The 17,896-nt window shown below is 40.3% G+C and overlaps 1 protein-coding gene across 2 annotated transcripts in view; it reads right to left on the bottom strand.

The window, feature by feature from the left end:
- Positions 1 to 17,896, bottom strand: part of STXBP5L (syntaxin binding protein 5L) — a gene marked incomplete at both ends in the record, with an annotated part of 176,517 nt that overhangs the window by 1,750 nt on the left and 156,871 nt on the right. For both annotated transcript variants that reach the window (XM_079546881.1, XM_079546882.1), the window contains 3 exons: positions 2,369 to 2,534; positions 3,424 to 3,778; positions 4,986 to 5,231. In XM_079546881.1, coding sequence (XP_079403007.1) covers positions 2,369 to 2,534; positions 3,424 to 3,778; positions 4,986 to 5,231 — 767 coding nt within the window. The remainder of the gene's footprint in view (positions 1 to 2,368; positions 2,535 to 3,423; positions 3,779 to 4,985; positions 5,232 to 17,896) is intronic.

Raw genomic sequence — 17,896 nt, 5'->3', positions numbered from 1 at the left:
ACATGAAAAATTACTGAGATGGAAGCAGGTCCAGGGGGGGGGCTGTTTCATTTGCATGAGCTTAAGGAGCCAAACGCATTGGATCTAGTCAAGTCATTTTAAAAGCGTGTCGTATGAAGAACAAAATCAGTACTTAACAGTTGTGTTATACGATAGGTGAATACTGGGACTCTCTAGATTCGCTAATGCTTTAAAAGGACTTAGTTTTCCCTGCCCAGTCTTGTGTTTATAGAGAAAACATTTTAAGCAATATAAATCACGGAAATATCAGTGATGACATTACATGTTGCTTAGAAACAACAGTGGTGACACTATAATTGAATAAACAATTTATCATGAATTATGCATTTTGCTTTAGTAATTTTCAGGCTAGCAGGATGGTCACTCTGTTCTCTGTTTATAACACACCTGAGTTCAGTCCTTGTTAGAAGTTCAGAGTTGCTCTTTTTTAAATAAAAACCCACTGCCCTCCACAATCCACCCTTCTCCAAGTTCATTCTTACAGTGCGTTTTGGCAGCACCATCAGGCAGTGTCTGAAAGCATTGCTGTGGAAACTGAAATTTCCAGCAGAGCAGGTGAACTGAATTAGGGCCAAACAAATCTCAGGTCCAGCTTTATTTGCAGCAGTAAGAGAAAAAGTTGGATCTCCAGAACTAAACTGATACAGAAAGCACGGAGTCCCATTAGTATTTAAAACCAGTGAGTCTGTGCAACGAGAACAGTCGCTGCCCTGCTGCTGAGCTCTGTGTTTGCTCATCTGAGCCTCAGCAGGCACATCTAGCTGTAGTGCTGCTCAAAGCACTCGGCTCCTGAGAAGCTGAGTGCCAATGACAAAGCGGTGACTCACACTTACTGCTCCCCTGCACTGTCACCTGATCCAGGGAGAAAAATTACTGCAGCTTTTGAGCTTGAGTGGACTCTCTCATGCAGCTTGCCTTGTTTTCCTGGGTAGCAGGTGATACCTGGTCATCTGCTTTTTATACTGGGATAATGGCTGTGCAAGCCCTTTATGTCCTCTTCTGGATAAAAGCCAAGGTAGAAGCGGCCATAGTTCAGCAGTACAGAGAAGCAAGGGCTGTTTCCATTTTGTTGTTGCACGATGCTGTTAAGGCTACTAACAATCTAGCTTATAACAGCCTCTTGCTTATAAATCCACTTTCCCAGATGCAGTGAGCAAACTTTCCGATAATTTTGAAATTAGTTCCCTGCAAAATGATCTATTTTCCAATGTGCAAGAGCTTGTATGCAATGCTCACTCCTCCCAGCACTCCTTCAGACCTGAGACACGTGCTGCTGAGATGTGATTCAAGCAGCTCAGCACGCGTTATTCTCTAGGGGACAATAAGTGCTGGCAAGACTATTTCTTCTGTATTTCTATCCTAGCTCAGTGCTAATTACATAACTTAGAACTTGTTCACCTTCTTATTTTTTATTTTATTCCTCATGTTTCTCCTTGTAACCTCTCACAATTCCTCCTCTTCAGTAAATGACATTTTAATTTGCATTTTCATTAGAAAAAGGCAAACCCAACACTGTAAAGAGCTTTGCTCAAAATAAATTTTTTTAATTAGACCACTTCTGTAGCTACTGCATTTTAATGTACAGTGGGAGATGCTGGAGTGAAAATGATGGTAAATAATTAAAAATACATTAAAACAGAGTGCATTTTTTTGATACTATCAGCACCTGTTTGTCTCATGTCACCCATCTACTGGAAGTTGTAAGTATTAAGATGCTTTTAGAGTTAAAATCTGAAAAATAAATGATGGCAGGATGCATATTTTCATGGAGGCAGTTTCTATGCATTGGACACATGCTGGTACCTACTGCTATGGCTGCTCTGAATGTGTAACTTTTCCTTCTTTTCTTTCAGTCACTTTTAACAGTTGGTTTCTCATATGGGCAGGCTTTGATAGAAGCAGGCTGTGAAGAGTCCCACTTGGGTGTAAATTTGGCTCCATACAGAGACAGCAGAGACTATAATTAGGCGAGGGCAAGCTGCAGACATGGGCCAGTCATCGGAGCACAGGAACACAGTGACAGCAGCACAAAAAAGACCAAACAGCAACAGAGCAGATGACCTTTCTCTGCTCTATCAGAATGGCAAATATGAAGGAACACGTCCTTGAGCTCACTTAAAATGCTAAAAATTAACTAAAATACTCACTCTTTTTTTCCCACCGACACGCAGGCTTACATTGAACAACAAATTATCATGTCTTACTTTTGACTAGAAATCATAGCCTGGTAAAATGCTACTTTGAGAAATCTAGCAGCAAAGGTGGCAATTCACACTTGCACAGTTCGCTGCTCAGGCCTCCAGCCCTCCCACACAAAGACAGTGTGAAGTAAGGATGCGATTCCTACCTGCAGGTTGTCACACATCTCCTGGCTGTACGTGAGGCGCTGGATCTCAGTGGGAGAGCTGAGGTACAAAGCCTGCCCTTCGTTACTGAAACAAAAGGTCCGCGCTATCCTCATATCCGTTACAGGCAGATAGTTGATGTCCAGCAGTGGGCGAAGGCTGGGCAAGCTGAAGTGAAGCAGAGACCTGAGTTAGTCACAGCTCTAAGGTGAAAAAAAATCTGCCATCCGCATGGTGCCTTCCTTTCTACTTTGCTTCTCTGCAGGAAGGAGTTCCAGCTGCCCTGCCTCAATGTGCAGCTCCTGCCATGTGGGACATACCTGCAAAACATGGCTTTGTGCCACGTGGCTGGGCAATGTGCAGGTTGAGTCCTGCCTCTAGTCACTGCTGGGCAAGTGGCAGTGTCCTGCTCGCACACTGTGAGCAAAGGCTCCAGCAACCTCTCTGCTGTCCTCCAGCTTCTCCAGCTTCAACTCACTGGCTGTACAGCAGGATGGCACTGCCCAGATTTAAATGGCATGACCAGGGAAGGGGTGATGTGGGGATGCGGGGGCATAACTGCAGTGATGCTGCGCAGTCAGCTCAATGGGGCAACAGCAAGGAAGAGAAACTAAGTGCACCGAGTGCAAAAAATCTGAAATGGGACCGGACCCTTCACACTGGATAAAAAGTACCACTTCTATGCCCGAGTTATTCTTAATGCTCTATACCCGATTGACAGTAGGGAGAAAAAATTACAAGTTTTATGCCAGTTATAAGTCATCAACCATCAGCTGTCATCATGGGGGAGCTGCTATGAAATGGAAGAGCTTGTTTTGCTGTTCCACTGCCTTAACTCCCCACGCAGAGGCAAGCCAAGGAACAGGTATGGCTGCGGGCAAGGCAATGCTCCCAGGAGAGCAATTACTTGTATATAAAACATGCACTAAATGCATCTATCAGGGAGCTAACTCAGAGCATCAACCATGTAGGCACACCGCAGCAAATGCAAGTGGAACGCGATGGCACTGTGCCACCTCTTTGCTTAGTTTTGCCATGAGATTAGTTAGATAAGTACCTCAGTGTCATGATGTGCCCATTGGCACAAAAGCACGCCAGACAGACGCTGTTACAGAGGGTGACCACATCTGCTTGCAATAAAAAGGACGTTTCGGTGATGTTGTGGACATAAAGACATGTTTGGGAAGGCAATGAGAAGACTTTGGCTTGTTTTTCTGAACAAATGACTGCAAATTGATGATCACCCATATCCTGGGAGGAGGAAGGGGAATGCATGACGAGTTTTCTTTTCCTTGTTTTTTCACCATCATCAGCACTGTGTGGGTCCCTCCATACTTCATAAGGTGGATGTATCAATGTCCCCGTGCAGTCCAAGCAGGCGAAGGTCAGCACGGCTCCTTTCAGTGTCAGAACTGTGCCTGCAAAATACAATCTTCTCTCATTGGCACTGGCACCACAATTTAACTGCTTGTCAGCACAGTGGATCCACAGCACAGGTGACACCCGACTTCTCCTTTTGTAAATACAGAAAATGCATTTATCTAGCCAGGGTGACAGGTCTTCCTTACTCAGTTCTTCCTGACCACACAGGAAAGTGAACACATAGGCTGTCACTACTGAAAGGTCTCAGGCAGCCCATGTCAAATAACCTACGTAGCACATACGACTGAATGCCATAAGGATAGACTGCTTTTCCCCCCCCACCCTGCTTTTTTGTTTTCTTTTAAATTTATCACTACCAGTAGGATTATTTATTCCCCCACCAGTAAAATTGCTACCCTTAGTCTGGTGTCCATCCAGTGTTGTTTTTCTAAACAAAAAAAGAGTGGGGGGGCTTATCACTACTCCTGCGGCACCCTGTTTTCTGGCATTATTTTACTCACAACACAATAAGCACATCCTGTCTCTTAGCCCTGACCTCTCTCAGCCCTCTGTCCTCTCTGCTCTGCCATCTGTCACTCACTCAGCCAAAGATCTCTCCTGGTACACCAACCTGCCAACATTTGTGTTTCCTTTCCTGAGCTCCCTTCTGCTTCTCTGCAGCCTTCTGACAGGAAAGACAGCCAAACTGTTCACAGAATCCCAGATAGGATAGCATCAGAGCAGCACACAGGACTGCAGTTTCCCAATATGAAGGATCCCTGCCAGTTTCCCTGTTCTCACAAGAAATAAGTGTGACTTTGCTCAAGGTGTAGGGCGACCTTCAAGATTAAAGCAGTTAAAGTGCCTCAGTTCGTGAAGCTGTGGGTTTCTCACATGCATCTCTTTTTACCTGTGTGCCCTTAATCATAGAATCATAGAATGGTTTGGGAAGGGACCTTTAAGATCATCTAGTTCCAACCCCCTGCTATAGGTAGGGACATCATACTAGACCAGGTTGCTCAAAGCCCTGGCCAGTCTGGCCCTGAATGCTTCCAGGGATGGGCATCCACAACCTCACTGGGCAACCTGTTCCAGTCTCACCACCCTCACAGTAAAGAATTTCTTTTTAATATCTATGTAGTGAATGACTGCTACTTAATACATTTCCTGAGAATTTTCTGGCAGAAAAGCCGCATAAAATCACACAGTTTTTCCCCCATTGTCCAAGATGGATAATAAACACGAAAAAGGCTGCACTCTTACCACTCGGTGACACCATGACTGGCTCTGACTGCCGTAAGTCGTCACTGGCAGGCAGGTTAAGAGAGAGGATTAAGACCATACCAAGGCCCGTTCCAACCCAGAGGCATGGGGAGACAGCAGAGTCATTCTTTCGGGCAAAGGACTCCATGAAGTACAAGGCTGTGATTGCCTCCTTGGAATCCCTGTCAATACTCGACACACTGGAGCTTCGGGAACGGCTGAAGGAGTTTTCTCGGTTTTCTGCATAAATAAATACAATTGGACAGGCATAAGCTGGTAACGTGAGAGCAGGTAGAGGCCTGCAGCAAATACAGCAAATACAAACGCCCTGCAGGGCACTCAAAACACAGCATTTTCACAAACTAGAACACTGTGATACTATCACCGTACCAGCTTCCTTCCTTCCATAAGCATGGAAAATGCTGTCAGACCTCATCAGTTAGATCTGCATTAGAAATAGCTGCTTATTATGAAGATTAGCATAGACTAATTAGAGTTTACAACAGCCTTAGCTCAAAGGACTTGTTCTAAATAGCATGAAATAATTTTAGACACATCTGCTACCAATGCATTTAATATTAATCCATGTATCTCATCGCTGTAGGACACAAAGGAAGAAGCCACTTCCAACTTCAGAACACATGTTCTCTGCTCCGCTCCTTTTCCCACAACTAGGAAGCAAGAGCACTAAGTTCACAGCTGCTGTATATTGTCAAGCTCTCTGGGGAAAAGACACACATCACTAAACTATCCCAGCAGCCAAGATGTCTCAGGGCACACCTCAGCTCAGGCTTCCCAGGCACTGAGATAGGAAAACTGCTCTGTGCCCTCAATGACAACTGCATGGTGAACCAATGGTTCATCTTTCTGCCTAAACTTTAGCAGACAACAAATGAGAGCAAGGTGGAGACAGAGCCACACTGATGGAGACCCTGAGCTCCTAAGGAGGAAGTGACAGCGAACATGGTCTGACTGCTGTAGGGCTGAGGGATCCTTGCTTTGCTTTGCCTTGCACCAAGAAGGAAGGCCAAAACTGTGCAAGGGATCTGCTGGCAGTAGCCATGTGTTATCAGTGGCAACATGTTGGCTAAAAGGTTCCTGGAGACTAAGGGAGCCAGAGGGAAGAAGAGAGCAGCACTGCCCACCAGCATAGTCTTTGCAAAGCAATTTGTGTCAGAGCTGCTGTCTGCCAACATGTAGTCAAAGCCAGGTCTTGATCACCGGAAACCTCACATTCTCTTCTGCAACACAAACATCAGAGGAATAGGAGGTTATGGGGATGGAGAATATCTGAAGGAATCAGACCTGAAATAAAAGGCTCACTTCTGAACCTATCATGATGAAGTAGATTTGTTTGGCACAAAATTCTCATATCTCAGCACAGAGGGCTGTCTCTTTAGAGCCTGCAGAAATAAAGAAGAGGAATACTGTCTACCTTGGTTAAGAATAAAATCAGAAAAGGGCCTCCTCAAGCACTCCAGTTTAAAACTGGGCTAAGCCTCATCTTGTTTCTTCCCTCCACCAGTAGCAGCCATTTGGTGGCGGATCTTCCTCAGACCACATGCTGCATTAGATTCTCTACCCAGATCACTGCATGTGAACTGTGGAAATTATCCTCTTCACAGCAGCTACCTGGGAAATACCAGAGAGAACCACAGCAGAGCATTACAGGAGCAACAGCAGGCATTGCTATATGTGCTACCGTACATGCCTGATTAACACACTGCTCAGACATACTTGGCACAGCTGCCAAGGAGGCATCTGCCTGCCTTTCAAAAAGGAGCTTCAGAGGAGAGCATTCCCTGGCACTTCAGGCCTGCTCTGATGAAAGAGAAACTTGTGTCTATTTGAATTTCTGAGCACTGCCTTCTCCTCACCCTATTTCACCTTCTTTATGTAGGCACTGTTGTGATTTTAATTCTAGCTCAGTGCTGCTAAATATATCTGCAGAAACCTGGGAATTTTTATTCATGTGGAAAGCTTCTAATACCTTGTGAATCAGTGACTCCCATAACCTCAACCACTTCTGCATTGGACTGGTTGGCCCAGCTCCTTCCTAAGGACAGCAGCTGATGAGCAAAGAAGGGCAGTGGAGTAATTTCAAGGCAGAAATCATCAGGGCTTCTCACACACACACACATATATATATAAACACATAAAATTCAAAGGATACCTTATTTTAAAAATATGTTGTTACATAATTAATTTTCTCTTTAAAAGTCGTCACATTCAAATATGGTGATGCTCAAACTAAGAAAGATACTGACTGGGAGGACAAAAATGTATCTGCTTAGTAAGCAAAGGCTAGATACATGGACCTTAAAATATATGATGTGCCATTCGCATATGTCATCAAGCTATCTCTCTCTCTAAATTAACAAGAAATGTTCTTCTCTCCTGTACAGTACAGTTAACTAAGACATCTTAGCAGAACTGACATTAACAGATATAGTCTTTGGGACACTTTCGGGAACATACTGTGCAAGCTTCTATTAAATATAGTGCTCAAAATGAAACACAAAAGATCAGCATGACACTTGTCAAAGTCTGATGTCATTAAACATATCCGAACAGCAAAACAAAACCTATGGAAGGCTACGATCACTATGGGACTTTAATAGCTAGCTCTAAAAGAAGGCAGAAATCTCTCATCTTCTAGATTTTGGAATAAAACTTAGTTCAGTGAAGTTCCTCTGACACCTCCCTCCTCAAAGAGATTATAAATCAAATTCTGTATTTTGGAACCACTCCATTAAGAGAAACACAAAGACATGTTCTTTGGGAAACAAAAAACATACTTAGCTTAATTTCTACATTTAAAAGGATGCCCCTTCTGTCAAAAGTTGTTATGCACAAACACTGCCATTCAGCAATAATCTGTAACACAGACTATGAGTTTCAAGTGCAACATTGTTATGGGTTTTCTCATATATTTTCCTTCTGTTCCATGGCAATACAGATGTAATGACAATGACAGCTGCATCTCACTGCATGGCTGTGAACCAGCACCCATATCACTTCAGGTATTCCCTTTAACCTGAGCCAAACAAAGTTTACTTGGTCTCCATGTTTCAGTGAGATGACAGCCATTCATATGTGAAAGGCAAATAATTTTATGCTCCACAGTTTTATTTCCCTCATTATTCTCTCCAGAATATTCTGCTACATTACAGTTTCTCATAAATGTGCTTCTGCCTCTGAATTGCCTCCTGCTTTGAGGGAGTTGGTGTTCACTTTTCTTCGAGATGCATTTATCCAACTCCAGCAGTCCCTCTATTACCACTCAGCTGTCTCTATTCCAGGGTAGCGTGTCATTTTTCCTCCTCTGCCCTTTGCAGATCTGCATTTACTGCCTTTTTCTTTTCTTTCCAAAGAGGTCTCCAGGCTATCCCTGCAGCTGGGAGCAGAGGAGCTGTGAGGATTATTCAAGTCTTTCCTGAGAGCCAACCAATGACTGTCATTAGGGAGATGCTGCTATCCAGGTTGGTAGACCATAGCCTATGCAGCTCTGACTGAAAGTGTCATTATCTGCAGTGAGGAAATTTCAAACAGCTGCACAGTGTGGGTTAAGACCATAATATAGAAATACTGCTACAAATGTAGTCCTGCTTGCCTCAAAATGGCTTCATTCAACCCTGCTGTATGCATGGTGTGGATTACTGAGATGTAGATGGATGCTCAGGAACCAATCTCCTTTGTAACACTGGACTGACTGATAGTTAAATCCCAGCTAGGAGCAACAGTGTACAAGTAGAAGGCACCTAATTTAACAATTGCAAAGCCTCCAATTTGCTACCCACCTGACAGACAGAAACACAGAAGGACACTTCAACTGATGTACTAGGATAAGAATGAAGCCAGCGGTTCTGAGTCTTACCTTTGTTCATCCATGTGTGAGCAGTATAGTGACGCTCGTCGTGTGAGAATGAACTGATTCCGTGTAATTGCTGAAGCATTGCCCGTCTGGAAATGTAACCTACTGCCACAAAATCGTGTGCATTGCAAAAGGACAAGAACAATTGAGCCAGTCGTCATCATGACATTCCTATGAAAGCAGCCCTGAGCAGTGACTGAACTAGCTCTTTCCTTGTGTGACAGAGCGGTCCTGCTGCAGCACACTGGTGTCTGGCAGAAGATGTGATTGAGGGCCTAGGGGGTTTCAGGGAACTTAAAAGACCGTCTGAGTAAATGATTCTGTATGTTTCAACTGCCACAATTGTAGAGCACTTGCAGGGATTTTTTTAATTGCCATTTGTTTAGTGGGAATAGTACTGGAATTTCTGAAATTTCCCATGGAATTAAAAGAAAAAAGAGAGGGGATACTAACAACATTTATGCCACTGATGTATGCTCTTCAGGGGAATGCTCTAACTTCTTCACTCTCAGCTGCAGCCAAAGCTTTGTAAGGGGAGCACATCCTCACACACCAGCATGTCCAAGAAATTGTCTTCATGACTATTTCAAATTAACACGGTGAGGACTAGCACAGAAACACAAAGTCAATTTCTTTTTGGAGTTAGGAATCATGAAAACAAAAGCATCCTTTGTTGTGAGGAGTGAAAGAAAACTACCAGTGACAAAGATCAATACTGTCACTGTAAATGCTTACATTCATTACTGGAGAGTTCTGCATTCTGTCAGGGTCTATGATTCCACTTATAGGTTCTTTCCTGATGTAATTAACGCTCTTAGTAACTAATTTCCTTGTATAGCCTATTCAAAAAAACAAACTTTTTTTTTTATATATGTAAATCAATATATTCTGGAAACAAATGGTTTAAATTCTACTCATTTGGAGATCTTGAAAAGTTTATGTTTCAAATACTAGATTTAACAGAAGTTAATGAAAATATTAAACCATTTGATAGTTTATGGATTACTACCTTAATAGCTTTAGAGAAATGTCACTTTTAAAATTACTGAGTCAGGAAAGCATGCAAAGCCCTGAATGTCAGCTAAACATACAGTAAAGGAATTAGATTTCAAACATGAATTTGCACACGGTAACATCATACAGACAGAGACTGAACCACATTACAGACAGCAGCGCTTCAGCAACACAGAGGAGAAAGGGACAGGAGGTAATGCTGCGGGGCTTTCACACGCTTAAGAACACTGCACAGTTACTTGGCTAACAACATCTTCAAACACATTTTAATAGCATCACTCTCAAGCTGCATTCCAAATTAAAGCAATTCACTAGAAAGCAGCAGAAGTTATCTTAGGCACAAACAATGCAACAATCTAGACTCTTATTGTGAATCGTTTTCTACCGGATCAGTTCAAATAAGCTGCCCTAAAACCATGTCAGAAAGCACGTGAATATATTGCAGAGTATTCAGACCAGGGCGAGTGGCTTTGATTAAATAAAGCTCACACCTGAGGGATGCTTCACTGCATCCTCCCACCCTTGAAAAAGTTCTGAAATGTAGTACAATCCTGAAGTTGCTGTAGTAATAACAAGGTAACTTGAGTGTGTGGTTTCAACTGATTCAGGACTGATGTAAACAACATCAAATAAAGGCCTGATAGGGAAAACAGATTCAAGTCACTGGACTTGGAACTTCACTTTGATACTTTCAGGAGACAGAACAATTCAGGCTTAAGTTTTAGTTCTACACGTTTTAAAAAAACTGGGTTTAAAAAAACTGGGGGGAGCTGTTAGAGCAAAAGTGTTTTCCAAATTGAAGATAAAGTAGAAATAAGCATTGTGATGGAAAGACAGAAACGCTGGAGATCTCAACAGTAAATAATGCCTATTAAGATTTCATATTTGATTACATGAATTACTTCCCTTTACTTACACAAGCAGACAGTCGGCCTATTCAGAACACTAAGAGCTCAATTTGAATTTAGATTATAAGTTTGACTGTATCTTTTAATCAAAGAACATGATATTCCCTATAACTTAAGACCCAGTCTAAAATATCCCTTCTGCAGAAGCGTCTCTTGATAACACTGATGGTCTGGGAAGAAAGAATACGTTCTACAACTTTCATATGCAGAAGTACCCAAGAATCAGAAGACAAAAAGTGCAACAGAAGAAAAAAATCTTATGTTCCTTCAATAAAGAAGTCAAAACAGTATTAGTGAAGCTCCCAATATTTTTTTTTTGCTCCCTCCTTGTGCAACTGAAGTGTAGTTAGAAAAACTTTGTTTATAAAAAAAAAAATGTTGGAATAGCTATTATAATGTAAGAAGTCTAGAATATTTGTATGAACATTCTTCCCTTGTTCTCCATATACAACAGCTCCACACCTACTCCATTCAGTCAGAGAAGTACCAGGAACCACCTAAAGGTTGTGTTTCGCTTCCCATGTGTTTCACTGTTTCAAACGCTGTGTCAGATTATAGAAATGGTGAAGTTGAGCATTTAGTGTAAAACCCGCCCTCCAAATTCAACGTGATCTCAGTAAAGCACAAGATCAGCTTAATTCGGAATCAAATAATCCTCTAAATCAAAACTGACTGGACATTCAGAGAGTCTAAGAAAAACAAAACCTTCTTACACTTGGTAGTTACAAAAATAAGAAAAATTTGCAGATTCCTATAAGAAAACAAGTAGACCCTAGTAGTACCTCACAGAAAATGTCCTCCCAGGAAAAAAAAAACCAAAACAAACATGAACTCAATCTAGTCCAGCAGAGTTGGAATGTGGGCAACAGCCTCACATCTATATGCAAACAAGGCTCTCTTTTCCTAGACCTTTCCTGGCCATGAGACATTCTTTAATGAGGCAGCTCAGTTTCCAGATAACCATTCCTCACTGCTTTGTCCAGAGACACACAGAAAGCTCACTGTGACCAGGATTTAAACACCACTGAAAGCTCTTGAGGTTAGATCTGATGATTAAGATGACAACCCCAGTGACTTTCTGCAGCCTAGTGATTGTAGTGCTTGGCAAAAAGCTAGAGGAACAAATGAGCCTAAGAGAAATGGCTGCATCCATGCCTTCTGCATCTGTGGTCACTAGGTATCATGAGCATTCTTCACATCCCCCTGGAAGACAAGACACTTTTAGGCATAAAGCAGGGCTTTAATTCAGTCTAATGGTTACAGCGCTCAGCTAGAAAGGTGATCCTAAGGCTTCTGTCCCTTCAGGTCTAACTTTTTGTTTGTAATGGGCCTAGTGAAAAATATAAATCTGTTAAAGAAAGCTACACTTAAACACTATTGGTAGTGTCTAGAAACTAGGCTACCTCATACCCTAACGATCTACTTCTTATTCATGTCCTTGGAAGTTCTTATGCAGACCTCTTGGCCAAGTGGCATGCTCCATTCATTTAATTAGGACATCCAGTCTCAGAAGAACCATCTCTCAGACTGAATCCTGGAGAGATGGGCTGAATTGTTCCATTACTCCCAAATTCTGTTGTCACTGTTTTTGATGTTTCGGCATCACAGGCAGAGAGAGTTTTGCCCACTGCTCACCTTTAAAAGTCTTCCAATATTTGCTTTCTAAGAGGAGGCAAGGAAAGAGAGGATTTTTACTTTATCTATGGTAGAAAGCAAGCACACACACTATCGTCTCCACCATAAATGAAAATAATTTTTGAATAAAACTTTCTGTAGCAAAGAACAGACTTTATGGATAATGAACAAGTCCTGCATGCAACCTTCTTATCTGCTTCTCTGCACTTGAAATAGGACAAACATGAATTAAACAAAGTTGGTGACAAACTCAGCAACTAGTGGAGTCTATGGCACCCAGAGTATCTCTAAGTCACTTCCTATTATACTACTTGTATTGTTATTAGATACAGTTATACAAAGTAACTTCAACAGAATTGAAATGATTCACAAGCAGAACAAGCACCATAATTCCTTCACCGATAAAAAAATCTCCAGTCAATTGCTTTTCAACCTGCTGTGAAAGCTTAGCTTTGAAAAACCATGGCCCTTAGGGGCTTCATGAAGAATGGTTCCATGACAGCTGTATCATGCCCAGTGGACCAGGTAAGTATCTATTTATTTGGATGTTAAGGAAGTTCACCAGAAGTCATCCACTCTCCAATATCATGAGCAATGACAAAGAGTATGCAGTGGAGAGCAAGAGTTGTTCTAAATACTGGCCAGAGGTGCACTAACCTCCTCAGAGGATCCATTTCTGCAGTTAACTATCCTTGGGATCAAAATGAATCACCTACTGTCCCTGCAAAGCTGTGAACCTGACGTTGTAATTCATGTCCACTACACTCTGCCTTTCTCTCATCAGACACAAACAATAGTTTATTCCTTTTCTCTGTGCATTCCCCTGTCACCTATTTAAATCAATTTACGCTGCGTATTCAACACTCCTCTAGATCACACAGCCTGGTTGTTTCTCTCTTTCGTTCGAAGCCCAGAAACCATGACCATTAAGACTGCAGTTACTGCTTTCTAGGCTCTCATCAGTTAGCTCACATTCACACGTGGGCTTCAGACCCAAGAAAATAAGAGGCTATTGATAAAAACAGAGAATCTCCCTCTTCTCACTGCTCCCCGCCTGGGAAGAAAACCAAATGGTCCCATTTACTCAATCACCCAGAAAATCCAGTGTGATATACACACAGAGGACTTTTGCAGATGGCGTAATAGTATAACCATAAGTGACAAGAACTGTCAACAATTTGATAGAAGTTACGTGGGAAAGATGCAGTATACATCAGTGGAGCTCATTTCCTCAAGTTGTGGACTTCATATAAAATAACCACTTATTTCCAAGACTGACTACTTCTTACTGGACTTACAAGAGCAAATGTCAGCAGTTCTGTGTTTTCACACGTATGCACAAGCAAATATTGATTAAGGCATGGACAGATCCTAAGAGGTCGGAAGCTTTGTTATGGAAACAGACCAATATAATAGGCCAACATACACGCACAGAAAATCACTGTAGAATTTGCTGAACCTAAAACTAACAAAACAGCAACAAAATTAAAAATATATGTAGTACCCTAAAAGCCTAAAATCTAAGCCAAATTCCAGCAGGAAAAAATCCACTAACCTCTGCCACACTGTACATAAAACTTCTTATGGTAATCCTCAAATACCTTGGAATAGTAAAAGAAAGTAAAGTATGTAGTATATAAGTACTATCCATTTCTAAGGCAAATTGGACAAAATCAGGCAAGAGACAAAAGAGCTTATTCCCAGAATCATTTTAGTCATTTTATATGCAAATACTAAAGAAATACTTCATGTCTAAGAGTATATTAGATCCATTACAATGAAAATTGTATTGTACTTGCCACAGAATATTTGATAAGGTTATTAGAGATAATAGTTAAATATTCTTCAATGGTTTGTTTCTGCTAGCTCTCACTGATATCTCAAGTACTTTATGTCAAATTTTAACTATGTATAATCAAAAGAGTTATCCAATACTGAAACCGAGTTATTTTAAAGAAATATAAAGCAAATTCACAGTCTGCTCCTAGCATTCCAAGAGAATTAAAATGCACATGAAATCCTTCTAAAGTTTTCTTGTTTGGAGGTAAATTTGTAGCACTAAGATGTGGATAGTCTTCACCATTGAGGGTGATGAAACTGGCTAGTTAAAGACTGCACATTGGGGAAAAATAATTAAAATGGAAAGATAATTTTATATCACTTATGGTTGGAGAAAATAGTTTTCCAAATACAACACTTCAAAACAAAAACTCCACTGTCTCTACTTCATTCCTAAGATGAATGGTACATTACATTTAGACATACACAGAATGCTCCGGTTTCTGTATGAATGCAGGTAATGATGGGGAAAAAAAAATAACAGTCTGCCAGCACGTGCTCCTGAGAGAAACTAACAAGAATCTTTAGGAGACAGCAAACTGGCTTTGAAAAGAAAAACATTTGAAAAAAGCAGTAACTGAGAAATTCCAAATCTGAAACACTAGTTATTTTCATTTTATTAAAGCAAATAGGACTATATGGCAGCATATGCACACATTCAGTCAGCTATACAAGGATAACCACACTAAGTTTCCTCACACAACAATTTTATTTTTATTCTTTAACTTCATTGTTTTCTTTCATCTAAAATTACAACAAAAAATTAATTGAAATAGAGGTTTAATTTTTCTATGTGAACAAGAACAGATGTCTGGGGCCTGCTCACCTACACTGTAATTCATAATCAGTACTTCTGCTGTTCTAGATGGAAAAGAAGTTTTAATCACCTTAATGACTATGTAGTATTAGTTCTCGGTCTGAGATGATCAGGGATGGATCTGTGCAACTGAACAGAAGGCAAGCCATGGAGGGGTACAGATTTACAGTCAAAAAAGGGAGCTAGTTGGAGCCCAGAGCTGAAACAGACCGAGGCATCTAATAGAAATGAAGTCAGAAAAACGTAGTGTGTGAAGGCTGGTTGAAAATACAGTTGACGAAAACACCGAACATATAGTTCCAATTGTACCAAAAGCTCAGATTTAAATGAGGTTTTGAAAACCAAAGTGAAAAGAGCGATTTATTTTTCCAACAGATATCTTATGGTTAGTCATGAAAATGTATTTTTTTTTTTTAGCTAATCAATTAGGAAGGGATTTTAAGACCAGTAACTGGAAGAATTGTTAAGAAATATCCAATTGTCATCAATGCTTCAGAAACAGGCACTCAGCTTAAGAAAAAATTTACCCATACACAAAGGATTTTCTTTTTACGTATGAAAAGTTCTCAATGCTTCTGAGACTGCAAATCTCTAATCAAAACTCTAATCAGATTAAAGAATAATATCCTAATTTGAAATACTACTTTCGTGGTGAGGACACAAAATACACATCTTAGTCACAAAATGAGAATATGAAAAATAACTTACTGTGAATTGTTTATTGCAGCATATACTGCTAAGTAGCCCTACCAGAGCTTTTGATCAAAGCCAGTTCCACCTTTGGAAGAGAATTTTTATTCTCAGTATAATATTTCTCAAATCTTTTAACTTCTCATCTTCTTCCTCCTTCACCCTCCTCCTAACTTCTAACCCGAGAATCCTTCAAGCATCATATCACTTTCTATCACACTATTTAATATAAAAACCTTCAGGAATAAAGCAAACCACCTGCCAAAATAGCAAGTCTAGAATCTAAGATTCATAAAGAAAGCTGAATGTCAGCCACTCCAGGCAGAATAGTCAGCAGAGCTAGAATTTGGAAGACTGACAGCACAGGCATTTAGGAAAAAAAAAAAAAGTTTACAGAAGTTGAACATACGGACATATGGATTCTTTTTCTAAAGAGAATATGTACCATTAGAAAATTATTTTAGTTTGTAAACCTCCTGAAAGGTAACTTGTCTGCATGCCTGTACATACAAACCACACATCCAAGGAAAAACTCAAACCACAGTCTATCATGTTACATGCTAATATAAATTACTCTAAAAATTCTGCTTAGCCCTTTCTTGCAGCAGGAAGAACTATATCACAGGCATTTCACTAACCTCACTGAGAACTGTAATACTATTTAACTGACACCACTGATAAGTTTAAATAGGATTAATTTTTTTTTTTTTAAGTCACTTACATTAATTTACTTTATGTCCCCGAAAGGAAGTCGGATGACTTTCTAGAATGAGGTATACTGTCATATTAAACTTGATAGGTATTATAATTACTGATAAAAAATAGAAACTGAATCTTCAGTGATAGTAAAAAGCATCACCATGCAATCAAAAGTATCAGTGTATTGCAAAATTGTTGAAAGCATTTCATAAAACAATATGCTTAGCACACTTCTAGTAATGCCAGTTTTCTTACTAAACAGAATGTGAATGGTGCAGCAGCCAATGGACCACTTCAAAAAGATGTGACTTGCTGTTACTGGGAGGGAAAGGTTTAGTGGAACTTTGGGGGATTGTAGGTTCCCTCTTCTGCCTGCCAGTGGCCCTACTGTTGGAAGACGTAGGGGAGAAGGAAAAGTAGAAGCAGAAAAGAATTCAGTGGTGTCATGGCCAAATTATTTAGTAGTGTTGATACTGCAGCAGTATCTGCATATAAGAATTGCAGAAAAGTTCAGTACTACATAGGATGAAGAAAAACACAAAGAAATTGAAATTATTTGTGGCAGTGATGTATTTTCCACGATGAGTTATAATGCGACAACGGTACTTACCATATTTGTGTAGTGCATAAAGTAAGATAGATGAGAGCTATGATAATCAATAACTAACATGGAGGAAAAAGTGCTGACTACAAAAATGAAAACTGCCTTTAAGCACAGGAATTTTTAAACACCTCAGAGCTCTATAAATCTGCTTTAGTACAATGCTCTACATACAGTCATTAATCAATCCAAGTTCAAACTGAAATGTATAGGTTTACTATGTATTTTTCAATTACTTCTTATAACTAATTGCTCAAAGATTGCACTTTATTTTATTTTATATGACGCCTACAACATAATTAGACATTTGGTCTCACCAGCCTATGGCTTCATCTTTGATGACTCCAAAATACTGTAATACCCTCTTAGAGGCCAGGTCTACACTACAGATGCCAATGTCTGTGACTGCCATGCATGGGAAGATATAAAATACCTTTGCCAACCAGGTAAAATTTGAGCCCAGTATATTCTTCGGCATTGTTTCAAAGTATAATTTTGTTATAATTACAAAAAGCTCATTGAGATAATGTTTAGGTATGTGAAATCAGTCTAGTTCTACTCACAATCTAAGACAATGACTGCACGATCCCTCAAGAAACAGCACTTTCTGTTAAAATGTCACTATTGTCAAGTTTTTGTCCCTTTTCCTCTGCAAAACATTACTATTCATCTAGTAAAAATAGATCACGTGGGCACCTGTCTGCTTTAGTGAAAAGACATTTGGACAGTGAAAAACCAAGATAGAAAGCTATTTAAGCTTTATTTAAAAGCTCTATATTTAAGCTAAAGTACTTATGTAGAAAAGGACAGCACAAAATGTTCCATATT

The sequence above is a fragment of the Tetrao urogallus genome (assembly GCF_951394365.1).
Source record: "Tetrao urogallus genome assembly, chromosome: 1".
Classification (NCBI taxonomy): Eukaryota; Metazoa; Chordata; class Aves; order Galliformes; family Phasianidae; genus Tetrao; species Tetrao urogallus.
Note: the sequence above shows the minus strand (reverse complement) of the source record. Positions and strands in the feature narration are given on the sequence as shown.